At 42.4% G+C, this 23,639-nt stretch overlaps 1 protein-coding gene across 1 annotated transcript; it reads left to right on the top strand.

Annotated features, from left to right (window-relative positions):
• The first annotated feature begins 2,757 nt into the window (after positions 1-2,757).
• On the top strand, positions 2,758-23,103 carry LOC143270563 (putative sperm motility kinase W). The gene is made up of 12 exons (XM_076560911.1): positions 2,758-2,873; positions 12,876-14,459; positions 14,871-15,298; positions 15,617-15,684; positions 16,126-16,414; positions 16,578-17,005; positions 17,824-17,904; positions 18,036-18,167; positions 19,529-19,672; positions 20,094-20,167; positions 21,597-21,668; positions 22,006-23,103. The coding sequence occupies exons 2-3, from the start codon at positions 12,934-12,936 to the stop codon at positions 14,893-14,895; spliced, it is 1,551 nt and encodes a 516-aa protein (XP_076417026.1). The 5' UTR covers positions 2,758-2,873; positions 12,876-12,933; the 3' UTR covers positions 14,896-15,298; positions 15,617-15,684; positions 16,126-16,414; positions 16,578-17,005; positions 17,824-17,904; positions 18,036-18,167; positions 19,529-19,672; positions 20,094-20,167; positions 21,597-21,668; positions 22,006-23,103.
• Positions 23,104-23,639: the final 536 nt, after the last annotated feature.

Raw genomic sequence — 23,639 nt, 5'->3', positions numbered from 1 at the left:
GACTGCCTAATGCTCTATTAACTTTGAATTTTCTCAATGCTAATGAGAAAGGAACAACAGCTGCAGAGAGACATTGGATAATAGAAAAAGCTACTGAATTAAATCAGCCTATATACTTAAGGACATGCTGACCTCAGAATGGAAACCAGGATATGTGTTACGTTGGGGACAAGGTTTTTGCTTTTGTTTCTACAGGAGAAGATAAGCTGTGGATATCATCAAAATTGATAAAGGTTCAATTTGAACAAGACAGACCTCTTAGTTAGAAGAGGTGATAGTTCATCAACCAGCATGACCATCCAATTTAAACTACCTTAAACTATTAACACATGCATTTTCATTTAATCAGATATAACTTGTCAAAAGGGAGCATCCCCAAAGTTAGTCTTAGGGAAAGGTTTTTGATAACTTGTCAAGAGGGAGCATCCCCAAAGTTAGTCTTAGGTAAAGGTTTTTGTTTTAGTCTTTTAGGGGAATGAAAGCTAAGGAATCTGAAGAACAATGGACAAATGAGACATTTGAAGAAAAAGGACAAATCATCTAGAAAAAAATGTCCCAAGAAAAAGAGTAAAATGTCCTATTGGTATATCATTTATAAAATTTCATAAGTCTTCCTAAATGTTTGTTTCTGCTCTTCTCTAAAAACATTTAACACAAATGGTCTTCTTGTAGTCCCAGTTCAATTAAAAATTAAAGCTGGCTTTGGAGTTGGAGAATGGTTCTCTCCTTCTTTAAACCCAAGAATGTTGTTAAAAGGAAAATACAAACTCCCTGTATCATGTCAGAAGAAAGAACCATCTTCTGATATGGGACAGAAGAAAACAAAAAAATAAATAAAAATAAAAATAAGGGACTGTTCTATTACTACTAATCTCAATTCTTTGATTCTATTCTGATTCTTTAAACTTTTCTTAAAGTATGAATTTTATATCAAAATTTACAAGATATATATATATATATATATTAAATTTTGTTAAGAATTAATGGTCATATAGAGTACTAATTCTAGAAAAAAGGCTTCAATTAGCTGCTTATACATGTCTTTGTGTTAGTCTCTATCAGTTTTCTGTAGGAAATCACCACCAGACATTAACTGAAGTTTCCAGGAAGAAGATGGGGCCCCACAACAACAATGATTCCATGCGGACAATAATAATACCACTAAGCTGACAAACATCATCTAGAGATCAGCTTTGGACTACAAACTGCTCAGAGCAATTTTGAGATGACTAGCTGAGATGATCCAGTTTTACAAACTACTTGAATAAGGACCTGAGATAAGCCCTGAACTTTGGCATAATGCAGAGACTGGACAACAAATGATATAGCTACCTTTCCTAGAATTTGACAATTAACCCAAATTTTTTCTTTTCAGAATAAAAATGCCTTTGCCCATATCCAGCAGGAAGCAATTTTAAGAACACGATATCCACATTCCCAAAGAGATGGTATGGGGCAGGTAGTTTTTTGGTCTTTCAATGGTTTTGGGGTCTGGGATAATTTTCATTGTTTAGGAGGGTTGGTTACAAGTTGTTGTTAAGGGTTAGAAAATGTGCTAAGCAATGGAGATTAGGTTTAAGGTTCTCATTTTAAAAAAAGATATATAGAAATGATGGACTAGAGGGTAGATTATTGAATCTACTCTGAAAGTAAAGAGAAGATATAGATACAATATAGATAAAAAGATAGATTATTGAATCACTTTTAAAAGTCAATTACTAGTTTTAAATACTTTACATTGGATTGGATTTTTGTATATTGTATACAAATTATATATATTGAGATTGATATTGTTAGAAAATGCTATATGTATATTTCTAATCTTGTTCAAGATATTGTACTTACACAGTTCATTTAACTATGTAATGCAATTTCCTAATTCTTAATGTTATTATTACCAACTATTAGAATATAAAGAAATGAAAGTTAGTAGTTAGAAATTACAGTTAAACTGGTAGTCATATTAGGTATGATTTCAATGTCAAGCAGGTATATTTTTTTTGATTGACAGGTCATCTTCAAACCTTTCAGAGATCTATAGAATAGAGCATTTAAAATGTTTTAATAACTTAGAATTTTTTTCTTTTTTTATGACATTGAGACATGTCAGCTCCTTGCAGCACCAATACTCCAGAGAAGACATGGGCATTCAAGAAACTGCATATGGAGTTAACTTTCATTATGGTAAAAGTGAGCCACTGGACAACAAAGTGTCCTCTAATTGACTGCTGACAAACAGGAAAAAATGGACAGAACATGAAAAAAAGGACTACTGATTCTTGCCAAGACAAGTGTGGTTGTGGCTTTAACAATAGTCATCTTCTGAGGCCAGGACAATATGGCACCATCCCTGAAGTGGCCTTTGCAATCCGGAAAAGGTACAGTGTCCCTTTCTTCAAAGGCAGCTAAACTCTAAACTAGCAGTGGACCAATGGCTTCTGATGTGCAGTGGAACAGCAGCTGAAACAGTTATTCTTGAAAGAGTAACTAAGCTGTCAGAGTCTAACCTCTTAATGGTAGACTGGCATTTAATAAAAGAAATGAAGCCACTCACAAGCCGAGAAGAATGGACAGCTGAATTAAAAAAAAATCAACAATTTCCAAAATTTAAAATCCTGAATCATGACATGACACTAGTGGAATTCAGGTGTTTCTGGTACATGGACTATTCTCATGAAATGTGAGGTCAAACTGTAGGCCTTGTGTACATCCTAATTCACAAATGAGTCTGTTGGATATGCTAAGCCTATAAGCTGAAGATGATGCCCCAATGTTGTGGAGAAACCTTGCGTGACTGTCTAGGCAGCTGGCTGTTTCTGTCAACTCACATTTTTTTTTGGAAGCCGATTGCTTGTACTTCCTGGTTTTTTAAGGTAATATTATTTCTTTCTTGGGTCTCTGAGGGAGTTGAAGATTAGATACTTATAGTTACAGTTATAGTTAAGGATTAGATACTTATAGTTTTCTTTGTTAAAAATTTGAGAGAAGGAACTCACTAAAGAGGTGTAAGTGTATAAATTTGAAAGACATTATAAGATAGTTCTGTCAGTTATATAAGTTAGGATAGAAAGTGAATCAGGTACATTTTGGGCTTTCCAAAATAACATAGATAAGGGAATATTTTTTCTGAGTCTATCAAATGCAAATGGACTAGACATTGTTTAGGTATTTATTGCTTGTATATATTGTATATAGTTATTGTACTTATTGTATATAGTTTTTCTTATATTAGTTATAACTTTTTTCCTTTTTCCTTTTTATTTGAATAGAAAAGGGGAAATATGGTGATATTTGTGCTGAAATATGATTTTATTTGTATGTTAATAAATAAAGTTGCCTGGAGATCAGAGGTCAAAGCAAGCCATAAACAGAGTCAGGCGGTGGTTGTACATACCCTTAATCTGATCACATGGCAGGCAGAGTCTCAGTGTGGTCAAGAACACAGCCAAACATGGTAACAGGAGCCTTTTATCTCAGTACCAACCATAGAGACCTGGAGGTCTGTATAGACAGGCAATGATGAGAAAGTCATGTGGCTGGGCTTAGAGCCAATGAGAAGGCAGAACAGGAAAGCAATAAAAGTGCAGGCTAGGCAGGAAGAGCTTGCTTTCTCTGGGGAAGCTACTGCTGGTCATAAGTTAAGGCTAGTTGAGGCTTTGCTCTGATTTATTTGGCTATTTCCTCTATATCTGCCTCTGTGTTTCTTATTTACTAAGACTGTTTAGAATTTTGTCTGCACTTATAGCCTAACCAAACTGACAAAAATCTCAGAACCTGCTAGGAATATAACCCTATATTAAAAAGACCCACATATGACTAGAGCATCATGTCCTCCTCAGTATCACCTCCCCTCAAGCAAAGTTTCAATTACACATTCATAGCTAGGTATCACTTAATGCTAGGTACCTTAAAGTCAACCACCAATGTTACAGGTACACAAAGAGATGGTGTTAGGGCATTCTAACTGCCCCCTGCCTTACAATCAAAGCATTCTCTCTCTCTCTCTCTCTCTCTCTCTCTCTCTCTCTCTCTCTCTCTCTCTCTCTCTCTGTGTGTGTGTGTGTGTGTGTGTGTGTGTGTGTGTCTTTCTCTGTCTCTATCTCTCTCATGCTCTCTGTCTCTTAGACACACACAAATACATACAAACAACTATGTATCTGTCTGTTACTTCTAGACATTTCCTCCCCACAGCAAAAGTCCCACATACACACACAGGGCTAGGTTTCTACTCCTGCTAGATACAATCTCCCTAGGAGGATCTCAGAAGAACCACTAAGAGGACATGTTTTCTAGTTGTGGAAGAGGAGTATAAAAGCTAGATGTCAGGTACTTTTGGTATCCCCTCCCCTCTCTGTACCTCCATGTTTTATATACATTTCAGAAATTTGGGAGCCAGAAACAGTTGATGGAGATGACCTCTGACATTTGTCTTTCTGGATCTGGGTTCTCTCACTCAATATCATCTTTTTCACATCCATCCATTTACACAGAAAGATGACTTAAAAACAAAGAGGATTATTGTGCTGAGTGTCTGAAACTAGGCCTGTGATTTTGCAATTGCATGCAGTTTACATGACTCATTTCTTTATTAATGTGGGGCTAATGTGGGAGCTCCAGGCCCAATGTGGGTGCCTCCACCCCTGTGTATTGGTCCCTAATTGTGTAAGAAAATAAACTGAAGTAGCTGTGAAGAGCAAGCCAGTAAAGAGCTGTCGTCTGAATCTGCTAGAGATCCTAGAAAACTTCCCTAATGATGGACATTGAACAGGACATGGGGGCCAAATAAACTCTTTCAATCACATTGAGTTATGTCAGGATGTGTCTATTAATAATACAATGTATACTAGAACAGTATCGCATGACTGGCCTTAATTTGTAATCCTCCAAACTTCACCTACTGACTGCTGGCTTTAAGAATGTAATATAAACCAGTATGAACAAATGGAAGTTTAAAGTTGACTAGATCTTAGGGAGAAAACAAGTCAAGGACCAGTACAATACAATTCCATGAGGTCAGATTATTTCAATGAAGTTAATCATCAAACACATCTCAAGCAGACAGATTGGAGAAATACTGCTGAATGAGGGTGACACAAGAAATAGTGCCTAATGATATATACAGAGACAGGGAAGGAATCTGAGTGTATTTTTAGTATGATAAGTACCAATCAGAGGGTATAAACAGAGGAGTGAAATCATATGACTTGAGATAGTGAATCATGGGACATATAAGCAGCAACAGTGGTTGCAGGAAGGTCAGTTTAAGAGGCTGGCAAAAGTGTGAAAACATCATGGCTTGTTCACTCTCTGGAACCAATGTTGGTGAATATACCCACTGCACTCTGTGGAACATGGCTAATGAGGTCAGAATACATGTTAGCACATTGTGACCAGCATATACAACCATTGTAATACACATAACCTGGCTCATGAGATCAGAGCATGTGGGATATTCTGAATCCTGCCCCAGCAGACATCTCATCTCAATTCCTGTATTCTGGTTGGTGAGGTCAGAAGGGATACATTTCTAGATCATCCAGCATCAGGAAGTTATCCCACCTACAAACTGGCACTTTGTGTCTCCACACTTGAGCTTAGCAGAACACAGATGAGCCTAGCACAGCCACACTAGGAACACCAAGCATCAATCTAAACATTCCCCAACACAAAGGAAACAGAAGCACTCAAGTAACAAACTAAATCCAGATGAGCCCATGACAAATGCAGAAGTAACATGAAAAACCCAGGACAACATTATTGTGGCTGCATCTTGAGACCCCTGAGCAAGACCACCATAGAGCCGATATCCGATGCAAAACACACAGGGGTTTATTGATAGCAAGCAAGCCCGGGCTTGGTCCATGTCCAACACTTGACATAGTGGGTGGAGGAGGACGGCCCTGAACTCTCAGGGTGAGGGGTTTTTAATGGAAAAAACCACAAGCAGGGTGGCACAAGCCTTGGCATCATATGATTAGGTGAGGGTGTGTAACCTTTGGATTTACTGGTTGGGGGTTACAGTTATCATCTTGGGGGGGGCAGTCCTGGACAAGTCCCAGGCTTTGTCCTTGAGCTGCCATGGGGTTGGCTGGCCTAGCATGTACTGACTGTGAGGACTGACTCAGTGGGCCAGACTCTGTCCTTGAGATGCTATGGAGGGTGTCTGGCCTCACATGTTCAGATAGACCCATGTACGTATCTCTTAGCTGGTGAGGGGTCCCAGACAGTAAACAACTGGCTGGACCTTGAGTGGTCAGAGTACTTACAGAAAGGGAGCTACTGCAAGGACTATGTCATAGCCCTCCCAGAAACTGCTTGCTCAAGTCTCAGGAAACTGAAATTGAGGGCTGATCTCTGCGAGAAGACTGACAGCCTCTTACGGCATCTGCTTGGTCCTTTCAACATAACTCCTCCCAAAATGACCAATCCCAAAGTAGTGGCCAACAATCAGAGAGACTTCAACCAAATTCAAGGTCGGGTAACAAGGAAAGCCCAATGGCAGATGCATGGATCTCCCTGGGAAAGGGAAAAAAAGAGATCTCCTGGGTGAACTGGGGGCAGGTGAGGATGGGAGCATGAGGGTTTGGGTTGGGAGGTGCATGAAGGGGCACTCTACTGAAAGAGATGACTGGAACAGGGGAGCATAATGGGGTCAGGTAGAACATGATGCAAGGGGAACTCCCTGAAATCTATGAGGATGATGCCAACTAAGATGTCTAGTGATATCAGATACACAGCCTGAACTGGCCATCTCCTGTGATCAGACTGTTGACTACCTCATTTGTCATCAGAGAGTCTTCATCCAGTAACTGATGGAAATAGATGCAGAGACCCACAACAAAACATTAATCCTCTTTGGGTTCAGGGAATTCTGCTGAAGAGAGGGAGGAAGGATTGTGGGTTCAGTGGGGTCAAGAACATTCCAAGATAACAGAAAACAACTAACCTGGCTCATATGAACTCTGTCTGAACCAATAACCAGAGAGCCTACATGAGACTGACTAGGCCCTCTACATATATCTGACAGCTGTGTAGCTTGGTCTACTTGTGGAACTCCCAACAATGGTAACAGGGGCTGTCCCTTGGGTTTTGGCTGGCTCTTGGAAACCTATTTGTGAGTCCCTGCTGTGCAGTGCTCTGTTTCCCAACATGTACTGCTCAGTATAATCCCAATTGGACAAGTCCTGACTCACAGAAGGATAGAGAACACTGAGATGAGGTCCTTAGATGGAAAAGAAAACATGGCTATTACTCTGGGAATATATTGGTGTCATTGGGCAGATACTGTTGTGGGCTGTGGGATGTGAGCACTTTTGAAGATCTGGCAGATCCAGTGCTGGGTGGTGATTAGGATAACCCACATGGCAGGGACCATGTCAAGGAAGGACTGATGCTCCATTAGTGGAAGCAAACTGCCCATGAGTAACGTCCCCGATGGGTAAGGTTTGTTATTATGCATGTCTTTCCTGATCTCACCCAGCAGTTTACTCCCCAGCTTGTCCATTGCTGGGACCCCAGGAAAGTTAAAGCACTCCTAGAGCAGTGGGCTATGGAGACCACCTGGTGAGACTTAAAGAGGACAGCTCCACAGAGATGCCAACCCCAGTAAGGCAATGTGGAATGCCATTACCATTGACACTCAACCGTGTCTTGGCCACAGCATACCTCCCTTCCCACCTTGGGTTTGAATTATACTGCATAGACATTCAGTGTCAAATGTTAATGACCAAGATTTCATATAGAAAACAACAACCAAATGATGTTGATCCTCCATGGACTGTAAGAATGAAGTTAAAGACCAAGGCCAAAGGGCAAGTGGCATGGCACTCATGACTATGGGATCTGTTCATTGATGGTTCATAGCCCACCAGAAAGAAACAGATGGAATCCATACCATGAGAACTCTTTGGGAATGAAAGATCAGCAGAGTGGAGAGATTGATTGGAAGACAGTGTCTTCTGTAACATAGAAACTATAGGTATTTCATTCTGGAAGCAACTACATATTTTGAGATTGGAGTCAATTTTGGAATACGCTCGTTGAAGGAGGACACACACTTTTAAACGTGGTCAGTTCAAGCTCATGTATCCCATGCATTTTAGTGTAAATGAGAGAAGGCTGGGGGAGAGAAAGAACCACAGATTGACTGTATCAGTCATGGCACCTAAAATGTAATTTGACATTGCCTGACTAGAGACACATGTTATTTGTTTTTTGTTTTTTGTTTTTTGTTTTCTTTTTTTTTTTTTTTTTTGGTTTTTTGAGACAGGGTTTCTCTTGTGTAGCTTTGTGCCTTTCCTGGAACTCATTTGGTAGCCCAGGTTGGCCTCGAACTCACAGAGATCCGCCTGCCTCTGCCTCCCGAGTGCTGGGATTAAAGGCGTGCACCACCACCGCCCAGCTGAGACACATGCTTAAGATCACACTAACTACTTGGAGAAGACAAGGATATGTCCGAAGAATATTGAGATTACAAATGCCATATAACCAACTGGACAACTCTGCTGATGTCCACGCCATTATTTCCTCCCATTGGGTTGACTTGTGTTTCTATAGATCTGAAGTTAAATAAACCCTGCCTCCTGTAAGTAGATCTTTGCCAACTATTAGACCACACAAGAGAAAAATTAGTAGTTGAGTGGCTGGAAACAAGAATGTGAGAGAAAAAAAAATCACTATAGCTTTTTGCCAAGCCTTGATTGGACCATTGCATGTGACATCACATGGAGTCCAAGTGATGTAAGCTAGATATCAGCCAATAAAAGGGCGCCACCTAGGGCTGGGTTTTGTCTTTGTACTTCAAAGAAGCAGTCGGTTGATGGGAGAGCAGTTGGATTCAGTTGTTTCTCCTGGATTTGGACTTTTCAAAGCCTGTCAGATCTCGACTTAGTGAGTATATTCCCCAGGTTTTCAGTTTAGGCTTTTGTTATTTGTTATCTATTAATTGCTTTATTTACATCTTTGGTTTGGGTTTTGATTTTTGCCTGTAAATGCCTTTTCCTCATTTCACCTCATTTTCCTTTTATCAATTTCTTTCTTTGTCATTTTTGCCTTTGTTCTTGTGTAATTCACACATATGGTGGTATATATTATCTCTATAGCATGAGGAATTTGATCATGACTTCCCATATCTGACTATTTTGCATTTTGATTATATTTACATGCTCTATTTCACTTACCCACACATTGAATGTGACAAGTACATTGAAATGATCTAAGGTTCTTTCCTCTGTTTGTTCGGGATCCCTAGGAAACAAAATGTGACAGTTGTGTTTGTGGAACTGGAATATTTGAAGTAACACTTTCTCTAGTTCCAAAAGTTTTCCTGAAAAAGGCATTTCATTCCTTTGATGTCCTATTATAGAACTTACCTCAATGTTGTGTGTATGTTCTGCTTTGTGTCAATCTGTATGTGTGGACGAATCCTAATGTTCCTAGGTTAAGGAATTCTGAAAATGAAGTATGTTGTTGTTGTTGTTGTTGTTGTTGTTGTTGTTGTTGTTGTTCTTCTTCTTCTTCTTCTTCTTCTTCTTCTTCTTCTTCTTCTTCTTCTTCTTCTTCTTCTTCTTTTTCTTCTTCTTCTTCTCCTTCTTCTTCTTTTCATTTTTTTCAAGACTGGGTTTCTCTGTGTCGTTTTGGTGCATGTCCTGATCTTGCTCTGTAGACCAGGCTTGAACTTATGTAGATCTGCCTGTCTCTTCCTCCTGAATGCTGGGATTAAAGGCATGTTACAACACTGCCTGGCAAAGTATGGTCTTCTTAATGTGCTGTTGAATTTGGTGTGAGCTATCTCTCATTAAGGACTTTCTAATTTATGTTAGTCAAAGATATTGCCTGATATTGGCTTGTTTTTACCTTTTACTTACTTGGTTTGAGAATAAGGGTAATGCATCTTTTATGAGAAAAATTTGAAAATGTTCTTTCCCTCAGACTTATAGGGTACTGAAATATCTGGAGAACATTGCTGTTAGATGTTGAGATGATTGCCGGGCGTGGTGGCGCACGCCTTTAATCCCAGCACTCGGGAGGCAGAGGCAGGCGGATCTTTGTGAGTTCGAGGCCAGCCTGGGCTACCAAGTGAGCTCCAGGAAAGGCGCAAAGCTACACAGAGAAACCCTGTCTCGAAAAAACCAAAAAAAAAAAAAAAAAAAAAAAAAAGATGTTGAGATGATTGAATTCATCAGTGAATTGGTCACTGTATGAGTCTTTCTTGATACTCAATTCTTTCAGAGTGTTTTATCTAGTTTTATTTCCCAGACTTTAATTTTCCCTTTGACTTATTATTTCCCTCCTTCTTGGATGTATTTTCTATTTTTTATCAGGGGAGGGAGGGAATGGTCAGAGCTTACAGAAGGACAGTGATGCATGGACAGATCTTCCTTTCAGACAAAAGGTCATTAGTAAAGATGGTCTGGACACTCTGTGGGTGTCTGAAGGAGTTTTATTCCCACCAGACAAAGTGTGTCTCCATTAACTTCATGGTGTCTGAGGGGAAAGGAGTTGCTTCAACATCAAGAAGCAGGCTTGGTTAATATGAGACCTATGCTACATGACTCAGGATGGGATCTGGAATTTAGGCTACTTGAAGAGTTCATTGATTATATTCACAGGGTGAATGGGAGAGATATGATCAATGTGTGACTGTGTGACAACAATGAATCTGTCTTGGCTTCTGGGAAAGTAACAGGAGTGGGGTTGGGAAGGATAGCAGCCCTCTCTGCTAAGGGCATTTCCTTGGGAACAAGAACGTGAATGGGAAAAAAATTAATAATTTAACAGAAAATAATTTTAAAAAATCACTGTGGTTTTTTTCGAGCCTTGATTGGTCCATTGCATGTGACATCACACGGAATCCTTGTGAGGTATGCTAGATACTAGCCAATGAAAAGGCACTGCCTGTGGCTGAGTTTTGTTTGTACTTCGGAGAATCGGTTGGTTGGTGGGAGAGCAGTTGGACTCAGTTATTTCCCCCATATACTTGACCTTTTCCCTGACCTGTTGGATCTGGACATAGTGAGTTTGATTCCCAAGTTCTCAGTTTGGCCTTTTGGCAATTGACTATTACTTCTTTCTTTCTTTCTTTCTTTCTTTCTTTCTTTCTTTCTTTCTTTCTTTCTTTCTTTCTTTCTTTCTTTCTGTTTTTCAAGACAAAGGTGTAGCTTTGTGCCTCTCCTGCGTCTCGCTCTGTAGACCAGGCTGACCTCGAACTCACAAAGATCCACCTGCTTCTGCCTCCTGAGTGCTGGGATTAAAGGCGTGCGCTACCACTGCCCAGCATTTCTTTATTTACATTATTGGTTTTGGTAGTAATTTTTCCCTGTAATTCCTTTTTATTCATTTCAACTGATTTTCCTTCTATTAACTCCTTTTTTGTCATTTTTGGCTGTGTTCTTGTGTATTTTACAAATTTAATGTTATGTAGTAAATGCGTAGGATGAGGAATTTGATCATGACTGATATCTGGCTGTACTCTACTTTGATCATATTTATCTGCTATACTTCACTTCCTGGCCCATTAAATTGGACAATTACTTCCTATTATACAAAGGCTATCCCCCTGCCTGCTCATGACCTGGAGTGAACAAAATGTGACACTTGTGTTTGTGGAACTGGCATGTTTGTAGTAACACTTTCACTAATTCCAAGTTTTTCCTGAATTAGGCATTCTATTCTACTGATGTCTGATTTAGGACTTACCTCAGTGTTGTGTGTATGCTGTGCTCTTTGGCTGTTGATGAATCTTGAATGTTCCCGGTTAAAGACGTCTTGAGCATACAGTCTGGTCTTATTAACGTGGTGTTGAATTTGATGTGACCTATCAATTACCCTCATTCAGGTTTTTCTAATCTGTCAGTCAAGGATATTGCCTGATACTACAATAATTTTGAAACGTCTTATATAGTTTGGAAATTAGGGGAATAACTCTTTTATTAAATGTGCTTGAAACTGTGCCTTCCCTCAGTTTATGAACTACTAAAATACTTGTCGGTCATTGTTGCTAGTTGTAGAGATTGGAAAGTTGATTTCCAGTTGATTTCCTGGGATTTAGATTTCCTGTGTCATATTTATATTTATGTTTTTTCAGTTTTTCTTTATATTTCATCTTTTTCATACAGTACATCCTGACTGCATCTTCCCCTCCTTCTGCTCCTCCCAGTTGCCCCTCAGCTCCTCTCTCCACCAGATCCACTGCTCCTCTGTTTCCCTTGAGAAAAGAGCAGGCTCCAAGGGATAGCAACTGAACATGGAATAACAAGATGCAATAAGATTATATTAAATTTTTTTTGTTTTAGTGATAATTTGTACTTATTTTATCAATTTCCTCAATAAATGTTACCCAATTTTCATTTTTGAAAATTCAGCCTTTTATTTCCCTTTGGTTTCTTTTCTCTTTTATAGAAAACATTTTTAAATTTACTGGACTAAATAAATATATAAAGCACATAATGTGTATTATAGGTAACATATATGTATAATATAATATTTATAACTGTGTTATAATATTATATTATAACTATATTATAATAGATGCTGAGTATATTATGTATAATTCTACTAGTTTAGAGTTTGAATTCATTGAACTATTTTACATGATCTTGATCAACTTTGTTAAGGGTTTGCATTGTGGCACATCCTTGAAAAGAAGCAGCTCATTCTTTCAGGGATCTCAGGATTTTCTTTTGCATGCCAACTTTACTTATACCAACACTGATCTTTCTTATGATTCCTCATCCACTGCCTTGGGTTTAGGTTCTTCTAGTATTTTTGTATCCTTGAAGAGCATCATTAGATTGTTTGGGATATCTCAATTTCATAACAGAGAATCCAAATCTATATCCTCCCCTTCTAAAACTGCATTAATCTTTTTCTTTTAGCATTGTGTGGGTCTGAGATTACCCACAAGATAAAGTGGTTGGAATTGAGCAGAACACCATGGCCAACCACATGGAAGAGGACTATCTTGAAAAGGATTTCAGGATGTTAACATCTCTAGGTTGTGGTTCATTCGGGGAGGTGAAGCTGGCCTGCCACCTTCCCACACATACACGAGTGGCTGTCAAGGTCCTTGAGAAAAACACCAACAGTGTGGCTGACATCAGTACTGAAGTGAACATCCTTCAGTCTTTAGAACACAGGAACATCGTTCGATTTTTTGACATGATCGATACACTGTCAACCACTTATCTGATTATGGAGTATGTGGCAGGAGAAGACCTGGAGAGCTGCCTCGGGGCTCTGGGCTGTTTTAAGGAGGAGGAGGCTAGAGTGATTTTCCGGCAGGTGGTGTCAGCAGTTCACTTTCTCCACCAGAGACACATCGCACACCGTGATATCAAATTAGAAAACATCCTAGTCGATGCAGCAGGAAATGCAAAGCTTTGTGACTTTGGTATGGCAATTGAAATCACAGAGGGGCAGATGTTGGAGGAGATCTGTGGCTCCTTGCTCTATTGGGCCCCAGAGATCTTGGCAAGAAAGCCCTATGATGGACTGGCAGGTGATATGTGGAGCTTGGGTATTGTTCTATATGTCTTAGTCACAGGGCACTTTCCATACATGGAAGAAACCCTTGAAGGTATGCACAGGGTCATCACCACCACAATGTGTCCCATTCCTTACCATCTGTCAAAACCCTGTCACATCATCATTGCCCGACTACTCATGGTCCCTATCTGGTACCGATTCACAATCTGTCAGCTTGTGGAACGACCATGGCTAGGCCCCATTCAAGAACATGTACTGCCTGCCACCAAAGAAATCCTGGCCAGGGTCGTGGAGACCATGTGCACCATCGGCTATACATGTGAGGAGATTGTTTCATCCCTAACTCACAGGCGAGAAGATAATCATGTAACAGCTACATGCAACATTCTCAAATATCAGCTGAGTGGTGGGGACAGCCATCAGCAAGATCAGATGCCCTGGTTAAGTAGCAGCCCTCCAGGTCCTGTTCGCCTCCCTCTCCCCTTGACCAGGAGAGCCAGTGAACCAGCATTTACAACCGGTACACAAGCTGGGAAGAGTCACGTTAAGGTGGAGGGTGTGGAAGAAAGAGGTAAAGGATGTAGAAGCTACAGCATGCCTCACAGACTCTCCTTCCTGGAGGCGATGCCCGGTTCAGACAACACAGTCCCAGAAAGAGATGCTCTTGTGGCTGATGTCATCAACACTGCTACAGAGGACACTGAAGTCAACAGGAATTCTGTTGACCCCCTGCCTGGCAATCTCTCCTCTCCTGAATCAGTCTTGGAGGCTACACCCATGGGATTTCTGAACCTGGGCTTCTGTGAAGAAGATTCATCCCAGGGGTCAGACATTCCCAGTGAACAGCCCCAGGTGGCACCCATGACATCTGGATCCAGGCCACTCAGGATCTGGAAACTGGTGAGGAAGCAAATGTCCCATGCACTGAGAGCACTGTGCTGCTGCTGCTGCTGCTGCTGCCTGCCCACCCCAAGGTGAGCCCTGAACCCTTGCATCAGGGGTTCAAGGAAAAGAGGGGACAGTGGAGACCGACATGGAGAACAGTTAGATGTGCCACATAGATGAATTCCTACATTGTATTTTGAATATACCATTTCAATATCCTTTTTAAATGAAAAGTTGTACCCACTCAGAGGGCCCAGAATTTCAGATATGTGGTACATTAGATGGCAAATTCACAGCTTTCTGTTCATGTACCGCCCTAGAAGGCTGAGGCAAAAGCAGGTAGCATAGCATGGGGACCACAGCATGGGAAGGAAGGGAGGAGAGTTTGGCTAAATGGGGCAAAGGTTCAGAAAGGAGAAATCAGGGGAGGAATATGGCACAGAACTTTTATCTGCCAAAGTCACTAATAGAGGTGCATTCATGTTTTTTCTGCTTTGAAGTGTGGAAACTGAAATGGCCCAATAGAATTCCAGACCTGGTGAGGAGCCACGGAAGGGACCCAAGACAGATCGCCAGAGTGCCAGCTCCCTACAACACAGAGCAACAGGCTCCTGCCTGCATTCATCCTCCAGCTATTGGGTCTGAGCTGCCACTCTGCATCTCTTTCATCTTAATCCAGCTTCAGAACTGTTGTGGGACAATTGGGGGTCATAAGGCCCTTGGACCCCATGACCCTCTACCTTCCTAGCTTTGGTTGTGCTTGTAGGACCACTCACACTGCATGGAAAACAGCAGCCTCTACAACCAGGAAGGACTTCATACCAATCACGGCTGCTCATTATCTTGGTCACTTTAACCCTCCAACTTACTCTGTGACTGCCTTATGGACAAAACAGCAAGACCTGTGTAAATCCTCTGGAGAATGGAGGTGGGTGAAGGAGATAAAGGGGACTAATTGGGGAACAGTTTCGAGACAGGAATAGGGGACATGAGAGTTGGTGTAGAATAAGGAGTAGAGTCTGTCCTGAGGAACTTCCTGTCAACAAAGGAGATGTGTGTGCTGACCTGTGACAGGGGCCATGCACAGTCTAGAGCAGGAACAAATCTCCCCTGAAGTGCAGAGTGGGAGGGAGCTAGAAATAGCCAGCAATGAGGAGGAGAGGGCTTGCTCTGATGGTTCCTAGGATGTGTCAAGGCACACAAGTAGGATGCTGTCTTGGAAATAACATCCTGTTCTTTCCTACAGATCTGGGGTGAAACAGGAGAAAAGTGCAGCACTATTGGTCAGTGGAGTCCCATCCTCTTCAGTGCTGAGTAAGTCCTGTCTGTTAAAGTCACTAAGAGAGGCACTTTCCTTATTCTTTCGGGTTTTATTTGGGAAAAGTGAACTGGTGTATTTGAACTACAGTCTTGGTGTGGTGTAGTGCAACAGGAAGGATCCAGGCTGGAAATCTGTGTGATGATATGTTAGGACTACAGGTTCCAGTATCCATCCTCCAGGTTAGGGTCTCAGCTGCCATCTTCCCCATCCTTCACCTCACTGCTGCCCCTGCACTGTTGCTGAACATCCCTGAGAGTCACATGTAGCATCAACCCATTGAATGTCTACATCCCTCATGGTTCCTGTGGGACCAGGGTTCCACGGCATCTAAAAGGGCTGCCTCTGTCAACAGGACAGACTTGCACATAGATCTCAGGCTTCCCTCTTCTTTGATTCATTTATCACCTCCAAACTGCTTTCTGACTGTCTTTCAGAAGAACTACAGCAACTGTAAATCCACTGGGAGATGGGAGAATGGAGATAAGGGGAGGAACAGGAAAAAGGAGGATGGAGAGGATGAAGAGGAAATGAGAGGACCTGTAGAGAGGGTAGAGTGTGTCCAGAGGAGCTCACCTGAAATGAGTGGAGAAAAGGAGGTTTTGCTGGGGCAGGTGTTGAAGAAGTGAGACCAGGAAAAAATGTCTCAAACAGAGCAAAATGTGACCTCAGATTTATAGCCAGCAATGAAGAGCACAGCCTTGATTGTGATTGGCATATGTCAAGGTAGAGAACTATGAGGCTGCTTTGGAAGGGATTCTGATTCTGGGCTACTAAAGAAGGGTATTGCAAGAGAATGGTGGCTGCATCATGCAGTGGGGTCCTCTGCTGGTCTTGTCTATCATGGCCTTTGGCAGATCTGATGACATCTATGTCTTTTTCTCCATAGCCTCCTTCATCCAGGCTTCCCATGGTGCCTCCCACCTCCTGATCCAAGAATTCTGCATCATTTTTCCATCTCATAGAGGCATTTATAACTGATATTTGATCTTACATTAACATTGTTCTGCTCCAATGTGGGAAGGTAAGTAGGCCTTGCCAGGCCAGATGCTGAGTATTGCCTCTACAAGAACAGCAGCCATGGGAATTCTTTATGACCAATGCCCACCATTGGGGTCAGACTCAGAAGGTAACCTTGATCATCATGGATCTCTTGATGACAGCCCCTGGTGCAGTGTGAAGCACTGGTTGAGTTGTAGTGTCTCAACTGTTTTCTAGGACGCCTTCCAGTTAGGGAGCAGCTCACTGATTTGGCAAGGGGAAATGAACTCGACAGGGACTCCAGGGTCCTAATCTGTGTGAATCATGTACCTGAAGGTAAGACTGAGTACAGTAAGTATCTGTGTGTGGCAGAAGATAAGTCTCTGAAGTCTGGTCTTGATGTGCTGAAAAGGATCCCTTGAAGTAGCATGTGCCAGCATCCCTGACACAGAGGGAAAGTTATCATTGACTTGCTCAACTGAAGAGCAATGGGAGACTGAGAGACTGCAGAGGTTCACAAGGAAGGAACCAGCTTCTCTGCTGTAGTTGGCCTCCAGCTCCATCTGACTATCTGATCCTGGGCTGTTAGCAAATACTGATGCATGTTAACGTCTTTGGCCGGATCTTCCCAGGGGATGATAGCCAGCTTGTGCTGTCACTTTCTTCTAGAACCCTGACTATCTGGTGAGTCCAAGTGCACAATACAAGATCAGTCAGTTTGTTCAGGAAGAGAGAGAAATTTTCAGTTTGTGGCTATCACCTGGTGTCAGGCTGTGTTTCTGCTGCATATCAGTGAAGGCAGGGCTGAGAAATGGTTGAGGAGTATGTTGAATTCCAGAAATGAGATAGGAAAATTTCCTGAATCCTCATTTTATATATTTTACTCTTTTTGAGACTGGCTCTCACTGTATGGCCCTGGCTATCCTGAGACTCTCTGTGTAGAACATACAGCTCTGAAAGTCATAGAGATTGACCCCCTTTCTCTGCCTCCTGAGCGCTGGAATTACAGATGTGGACTGCCATGCCTGGCTTCACGTACTGTTTGTATAGCATCAATGGTAAATTTCTCCAAACATTTGAAGGAAAGGAGACAAGTCTTGTGCTTCTTTCATCTCAACAGTGTCAGGGATTGAATTGAAGTTTCTTTCATCCAGGATGGAGTACAAACAGCAGCAAAGTCCAAATCTAACCTTCAGAATAGAAGTCTATGTCCACCAGTGAACAGATACCTGGAGGTGAGACCTGCTGTCATGAATTCTTCTGGGGACCCCAGTCAGTGGGCTGGAGGAGGTATGCAACTAGCTGATACATCCCTGGAAAAAAGGCACAGAACACACAAAGGCTACTCTCTAATCCTTTTTCTCAGGATCCTCACTGCAGTCCAGGCACAAATCCCATGACCTCAACCTGACCAATCAGGATCATCCAGATTGGCTACCTGGTCTGATTGATTGAGTTCTTTCCATTTGAGCCTTGAGATCACAGCTGAGGACTCAAGGTGGGTCACTGAGACAGCTGGTACCTGTCTTGGGATGTTGACGGCAGGACTTTCATTTTAAGGACACCAGTGGCAGAGGCAGTACTTGAAGCCACATATTCTAGATAGGAGCTTCCAGTTCTACTCATCTGACACCCAGATTCTGTCTGCTTGTCTGCTGACTTCCATGGTTACTCTTGCTCATGGGTCCCACAGTGCTTTTGTTATTTGTCAAAACCACTTTGGGTTGCTTTTAGGCTACTGAATCTTGTTCATACTCCCTGGCTAATGGAGATCCAGGGCTGCAGGTTTCTGGATTCTGAACCAACTAGGACTCTGTACACCCCACTCTAGACAGTGTGTGATGGTAGAGGTGATCAGGCCCTCACAAGAACATTGTGGACCATCCCAGGAAGACCACTGTCCTATTCCATTTCCTGAGTGTTCTGTTGTTCATGTTCTGACCCCTATGACCTGCACATTTTGCATATGAAAAAGAAAGTGATCTTTGTCTTTGGGACAAGCTTGTCACACATAACACATTCATCCTCAGTTGTATCTGTTTTCTGAAAAAATGTGTAAATTTCACTCTTTGGGGTGAGTATGTGCTCTTTCCCCTGTATGCTCTTCATTTATTTATTCCTTTTACTTATTTATCCATTTATCTATTTATTTATTTATTTGTTTATTTATTTATTTATTCATTCATTCATTTATTTATTTCTCTCTATATATATATTCTAGGTGTCTTTTACATCAGGTATTTTGATTACATTCATGTCCCCATCATTTCACATCTGCCCTCCACCCCTACAACTGCCCCAATACAACAAAATTTAACAGAAAAAAGGAAACATAAGATAAAATTAAAAAGGGGGAAAAGGGGGAAACTCAAAGGTTTCCTCATGGAAGCTGCAGTGACCGAGTGTGACAGAGTGAGTCACACTGTAAACCCCTCTGTCCACATATCTTCACTTGTTAGTGCTCATTGCGGAGTCACTGGTCTGGTTCCAGGACTTCAGTGCCTACAACACTAATTAATTTTGTGTTTGATACTGTCATCTGTCCTTTGCATTTGGCACATTAACTTTTTCACTGTCTGGGTATGCAAATTTAAAACTCTGACTTCAAAATCACCAGTGCCACAGTACAAACCCACTTCTAAATAAAGTGTCATGGTTGAGCAGGGGATGGAGAACAGAGGAAGATAACCAGGGATTGCAGAGGCAGCAGGAAAAAATTGACTAAGGGAGGAATTTAGAGAGAATGGAAGAGACAGATGGGATGAGCCAGGAGGAGAGGGATGTATAGTAGGTCTAGCTTAAGTGCTGCATATTTCAAATTCCCCTAGAGTCCCTTTCCCATGTCCGTCCTCTTTAAAGTGATGAACACTCTACATCAGGAGAAAGAGGGTGGCGACTTGCAGGTGTGGCCTGAGACAGCAGAAGCAGGAACTCTGCAGGAAGTCCAGATGGCAGTGTGCCCACTTCCCCAGCATGAAGGGTCTGTGTCCAGCACAGGAGGAGGTGAGCCAATTACCATAGATTTCCCTCCAGAAAATCCTCATTATCAAGGTAATATGATCAAGGGCTGGTGTTCACAGCATCCTCCTCAATGGGGGCCATGAGCCAATATCACGTGCAAGCTGCCCTTGAACATGCAGACCCTGTGGACCAGTCTGCAGGGGAATAACTAGCAGTACTCATTAACCTGTCTACCCTTTAGGTTTCTGGTCCTAGTGAAATGTTTCCCCACATGAGGGGAAGGGAGCTCCTTCCTCTCCTTCCTCTCCCTCCTTCCCTGCTGTTGTATTTGCAGCCTTCATTTATCTCTGTGTCCTGACCTTCAGAAAAGACACAGTCCCACTGCCTTCTGGTCTAGTTTATGTGTTTGTGAAGGGGCCTCACTGTAGGGAGTTTCATCAGAACCATATTTGTCTCCTAACAGGAAAGTGACAGCAAGCTGGAGGAAAAATGGGTACCACTTTGGATGGAATGCTGGGACATTGCTCCACTTTGGAAGTGAGTGGGCCTTACCTAGCCTAGGGCACAGTGGTCAGAGGTGGGGTCAGCTTTCTTAAATCTACTTTGTACCAGGTCCCACTGGGTACAGCGGTCAGGCCTAGACAGCCTTGTTGACCACAGAGCTATGGCTTTCTGCTAGGCTGTCTGCTTGCTTGTCCAGCTGGGATAATTGTTTAAACTGTTGTCCCGTGCACCTGACAGTCATACAGCCTCTCCATGCAGTGAAGGATGGCCACTCTGAATGGAATGATTGTCAAGGCTCATTTCTGGGCAACACATGGCTGAAAGCATCACTGAGATCACTATCTAACAGCCTGTAGTAGATGATTAGTTTTTGGTTTCTGGTTTAAACTTGACTCTGGCTTAGAGGTTAGGAAGAATGAGGCTTCTCAGGCAGGTCTGCCTCAATCCCAAGGGTAGATGATCATTGAGCTTGTGTTACAGAGGAAGAGAAAAAGCGCGAGAGGAAGGAGAGGGAAGTAGGAAGGGAGAGAGAGAGAGAGAGAGAGAGAGAGAGAGAGAGAGAGAGACATCTGAGGCATGGCTACAGAGGGATATTGAGATAACTTGGTGTAGGTGGCACATCTCTCCCCTCTGATCTTAATACCATTGAGAAGGAACACTTTGAATCAAAGATGGTGAACATCTTCAAAACACCTGTGTGTTGTGACATCCATTCTGTCACTGGACAGTGACTTAGTCTGTGTTGTTTCCAGAGACTGGGGCTTGGGGATTCACACAACCTAGCAAGGGAAACCAGCCAAGAGACAATGACCTGCTTGTTCCTCAGCCAATGCCTGGTCTGTAGGTCTCTGTGTAACTACTCCAACAGGCTTCACCCTGATGGACTTAACCAAAACCAGGGCTTGTAGAAGGGAGTCTTGGGTACTATGGCCAGGCATGCAAACTCTCAGGAGACAGCACATGTACACCAGGGCCCTAAACCCTGGTAATGGCCTTTGAGAATGTGGATGTCAGGAAACAGAGTTGATGCCTAAGAGGCCAGGTGAGTATAATGTGAACTTTTTTATACCGCTGGCCACTGCAAGGAGCATGTGGTCGCCTTTAGATAGTTACATGAGAGAAGTCAGCTTATGATCAGACTCACACATTCAACACCCTCCTTCCCCCACTGTCTGGCTCCTGGAAGCAGTAGGAATAGGTGCAGACAATACATGCTCTTGGTACCAAGAACTTTCCACACACTACCCCAAAACTGCTCAGTATTATTCACTTCCTTGTGGAGAAAAGTGAGTCCACTTGATGGCGGGTAGCTTGCTCTTTTGCACAGTCTGACTGGTTGATAATATTTAAATTACTCTTAGGTCATTGACACAGATTGGATGACTATTGTGGTAACAGCCTGAGTCTCTTGTATCTGAGAGGTCAACCCCAGACCTCTCATTGACATCCTTTCTTTCCTCAGATCTGCAGGTTCTGCTGGATTTGTTCTGAGACAAAGCTCATCTTCACTGTATGTGCATCCTGTCTCATCTAGGCAAGTGTTCTGTGAGCTGGGTCCAGAAAGCACAGCGTCTAGAAACAGACATGTTGGTGAAACTGCGTTTCCTTCTTGATCCTACAGCATGTTTATGGGACAATAGCAGAACAGCTAGGAAAAACCAATCCCTGCAATCAGGGTTTCTCAAGGAGACCCCACTGAGTTCTTCCACAGGAAGTCACATGGGAAGAAAAGGGTTATTATTCCTGCCTCATTAGGTCCCGAACTCCACCAGAAATAAACCAGCTATTATCTGAAAGGCCACAGGTCTAGGGTGGTGAATGAATCTTTCTGTCAGCCTCATCAATGGTCTAACATAAACTTTTTCTTCTAGGTGCCTGGCCATATCCTGAATCGTGGACCCCAAGAATTCCTGATTTGCATGTGTGCACACTGAGCATTGGTGACATGGAGGAAAAAGAGCACCTCTCCCCTCCCCTTCCTGGAAGACTAGCATGCCATTGTCTGAGCTCCAGAGGAACTCAGAGGCTCCACACAGCAACAGGGGGACATGCTGTGGAGGATGATGACATGGTTTCTCTTCCATCATCCAACTACAGACAACCACCCCAAATTACCAACAAGACCTGGGGAATCTACAGGAGTGTCCCTTGTGGAAGCCTCCCAGTGGGTACTTACTGTTGAATCCTGCCCAACATAGACCCATCTACATTTTGACAGTTCAGAAAGTCACCTATGCCTCTCTGTCTTCACAGATAACAAAGAAAACCTGCTAAGCAGGTAAAGAAATATCTCAGAAGAGCCTTGGGAATTAAATGTGCTTCTCTTTCTGAACTCTAGAGTGGATCTCCTGAGAAGGGCAGTACCCATGGACCACCTGTCCCAGGCCTCCACTAACATGAAGAGGCAGAACTTGAGGTCATACGTTTGGCCCATCTGGTATTATGGTATTATGCAGAGACGATTTACAAAGCAATATTTAAGTATTTAATTAGAATTCCAGCATAATTTCTATTAATTGGCATTCAGAATGCTTTGACCCCTGGAGGAGAGAAATACAAAGCTTTATGAGCTCCCAGCTTCTACCAGTTGTTATTCTAAAGGTGACAGATGTTTGCACTTCATCTATAGACTCAGAAAAACCCAGTCTAATGCTCAAACACAAGATGTAACAACCAATGGGACCTAAACCTAGAAAACATGGCAGAGGACAGGAGAGATCCCTCCAGACCCCCATCTTCTTCTTCCAGGACTTCCCACAAAACCTCAGAGATCCACAAAGACCTACATGGAAGTAATGGAGACTGGATATGTGGAACAGAGCAGAAAGCTCAGAAACAGACCCAGCAAAATCCTGCCAGCTGATTTTCTCATAGTCACCCATGGAAATCCAAGCAGAGAAAATGGCTTGTCCACCAATGATTGCAGAAGAAGATTTAAAAACAAATAAGAAACCCATTGAAAAACTGAACACAGTCAGCATTTCTATTGACCTCAAATACAAACACTATAATGCTCACATAAAGATATAGAAGAGGACTACATGATTTCCTGCCTTATAAAAAGGAAGATCAGAAATAACACAGAGTAGATGAACTGTGGACTCGGGAGCCCTGCTGCCACCAGACATGAAAATACAGAAGCTGGAGCATGGCTGGAGCAGACACTCCCCCAGGACATCTAGAGAGAGCCTGGCTCCTGACACACCCCAGGAAGACAACAAATCCCTGACAGTGAAAGTTGTGTGGCTATGAGGAGGTGGAGGTGTAGTATGTGCTGTGTGGAGTGAGGATGGCTGAAACCTATCATATCATGTGGGATGGAGATGAGCTGTCCAGCTGATCTGATAACAGCACTGTATGGATGGTCCAGTCAGCTGGGGAAAGCAGCAGGTCTGACACTTAGATACTCACATGTGCTATGCATGCCTCTGCCACTATTAACAACTTACATACAGTGCCAGTTTAAGGACATGAAGGACTCCCCTCACCTACACTCTCCACAGAG

The sequence above is a fragment of the Peromyscus maniculatus genome, chromosome 23 (assembly GCF_049852395.1).
Source record: "Peromyscus maniculatus bairdii isolate BWxNUB_F1_BW_parent chromosome 23, HU_Pman_BW_mat_3.1, whole genome shotgun sequence".
In the NCBI taxonomy this organism is placed as follows: Eukaryota; Metazoa; Chordata; class Mammalia; order Rodentia; family Cricetidae; genus Peromyscus; species Peromyscus maniculatus.
The sequence above is the reverse complement of the archived record's forward strand: the minus strand, read 5'-3'. Positions and strand labels throughout refer to the sequence as shown.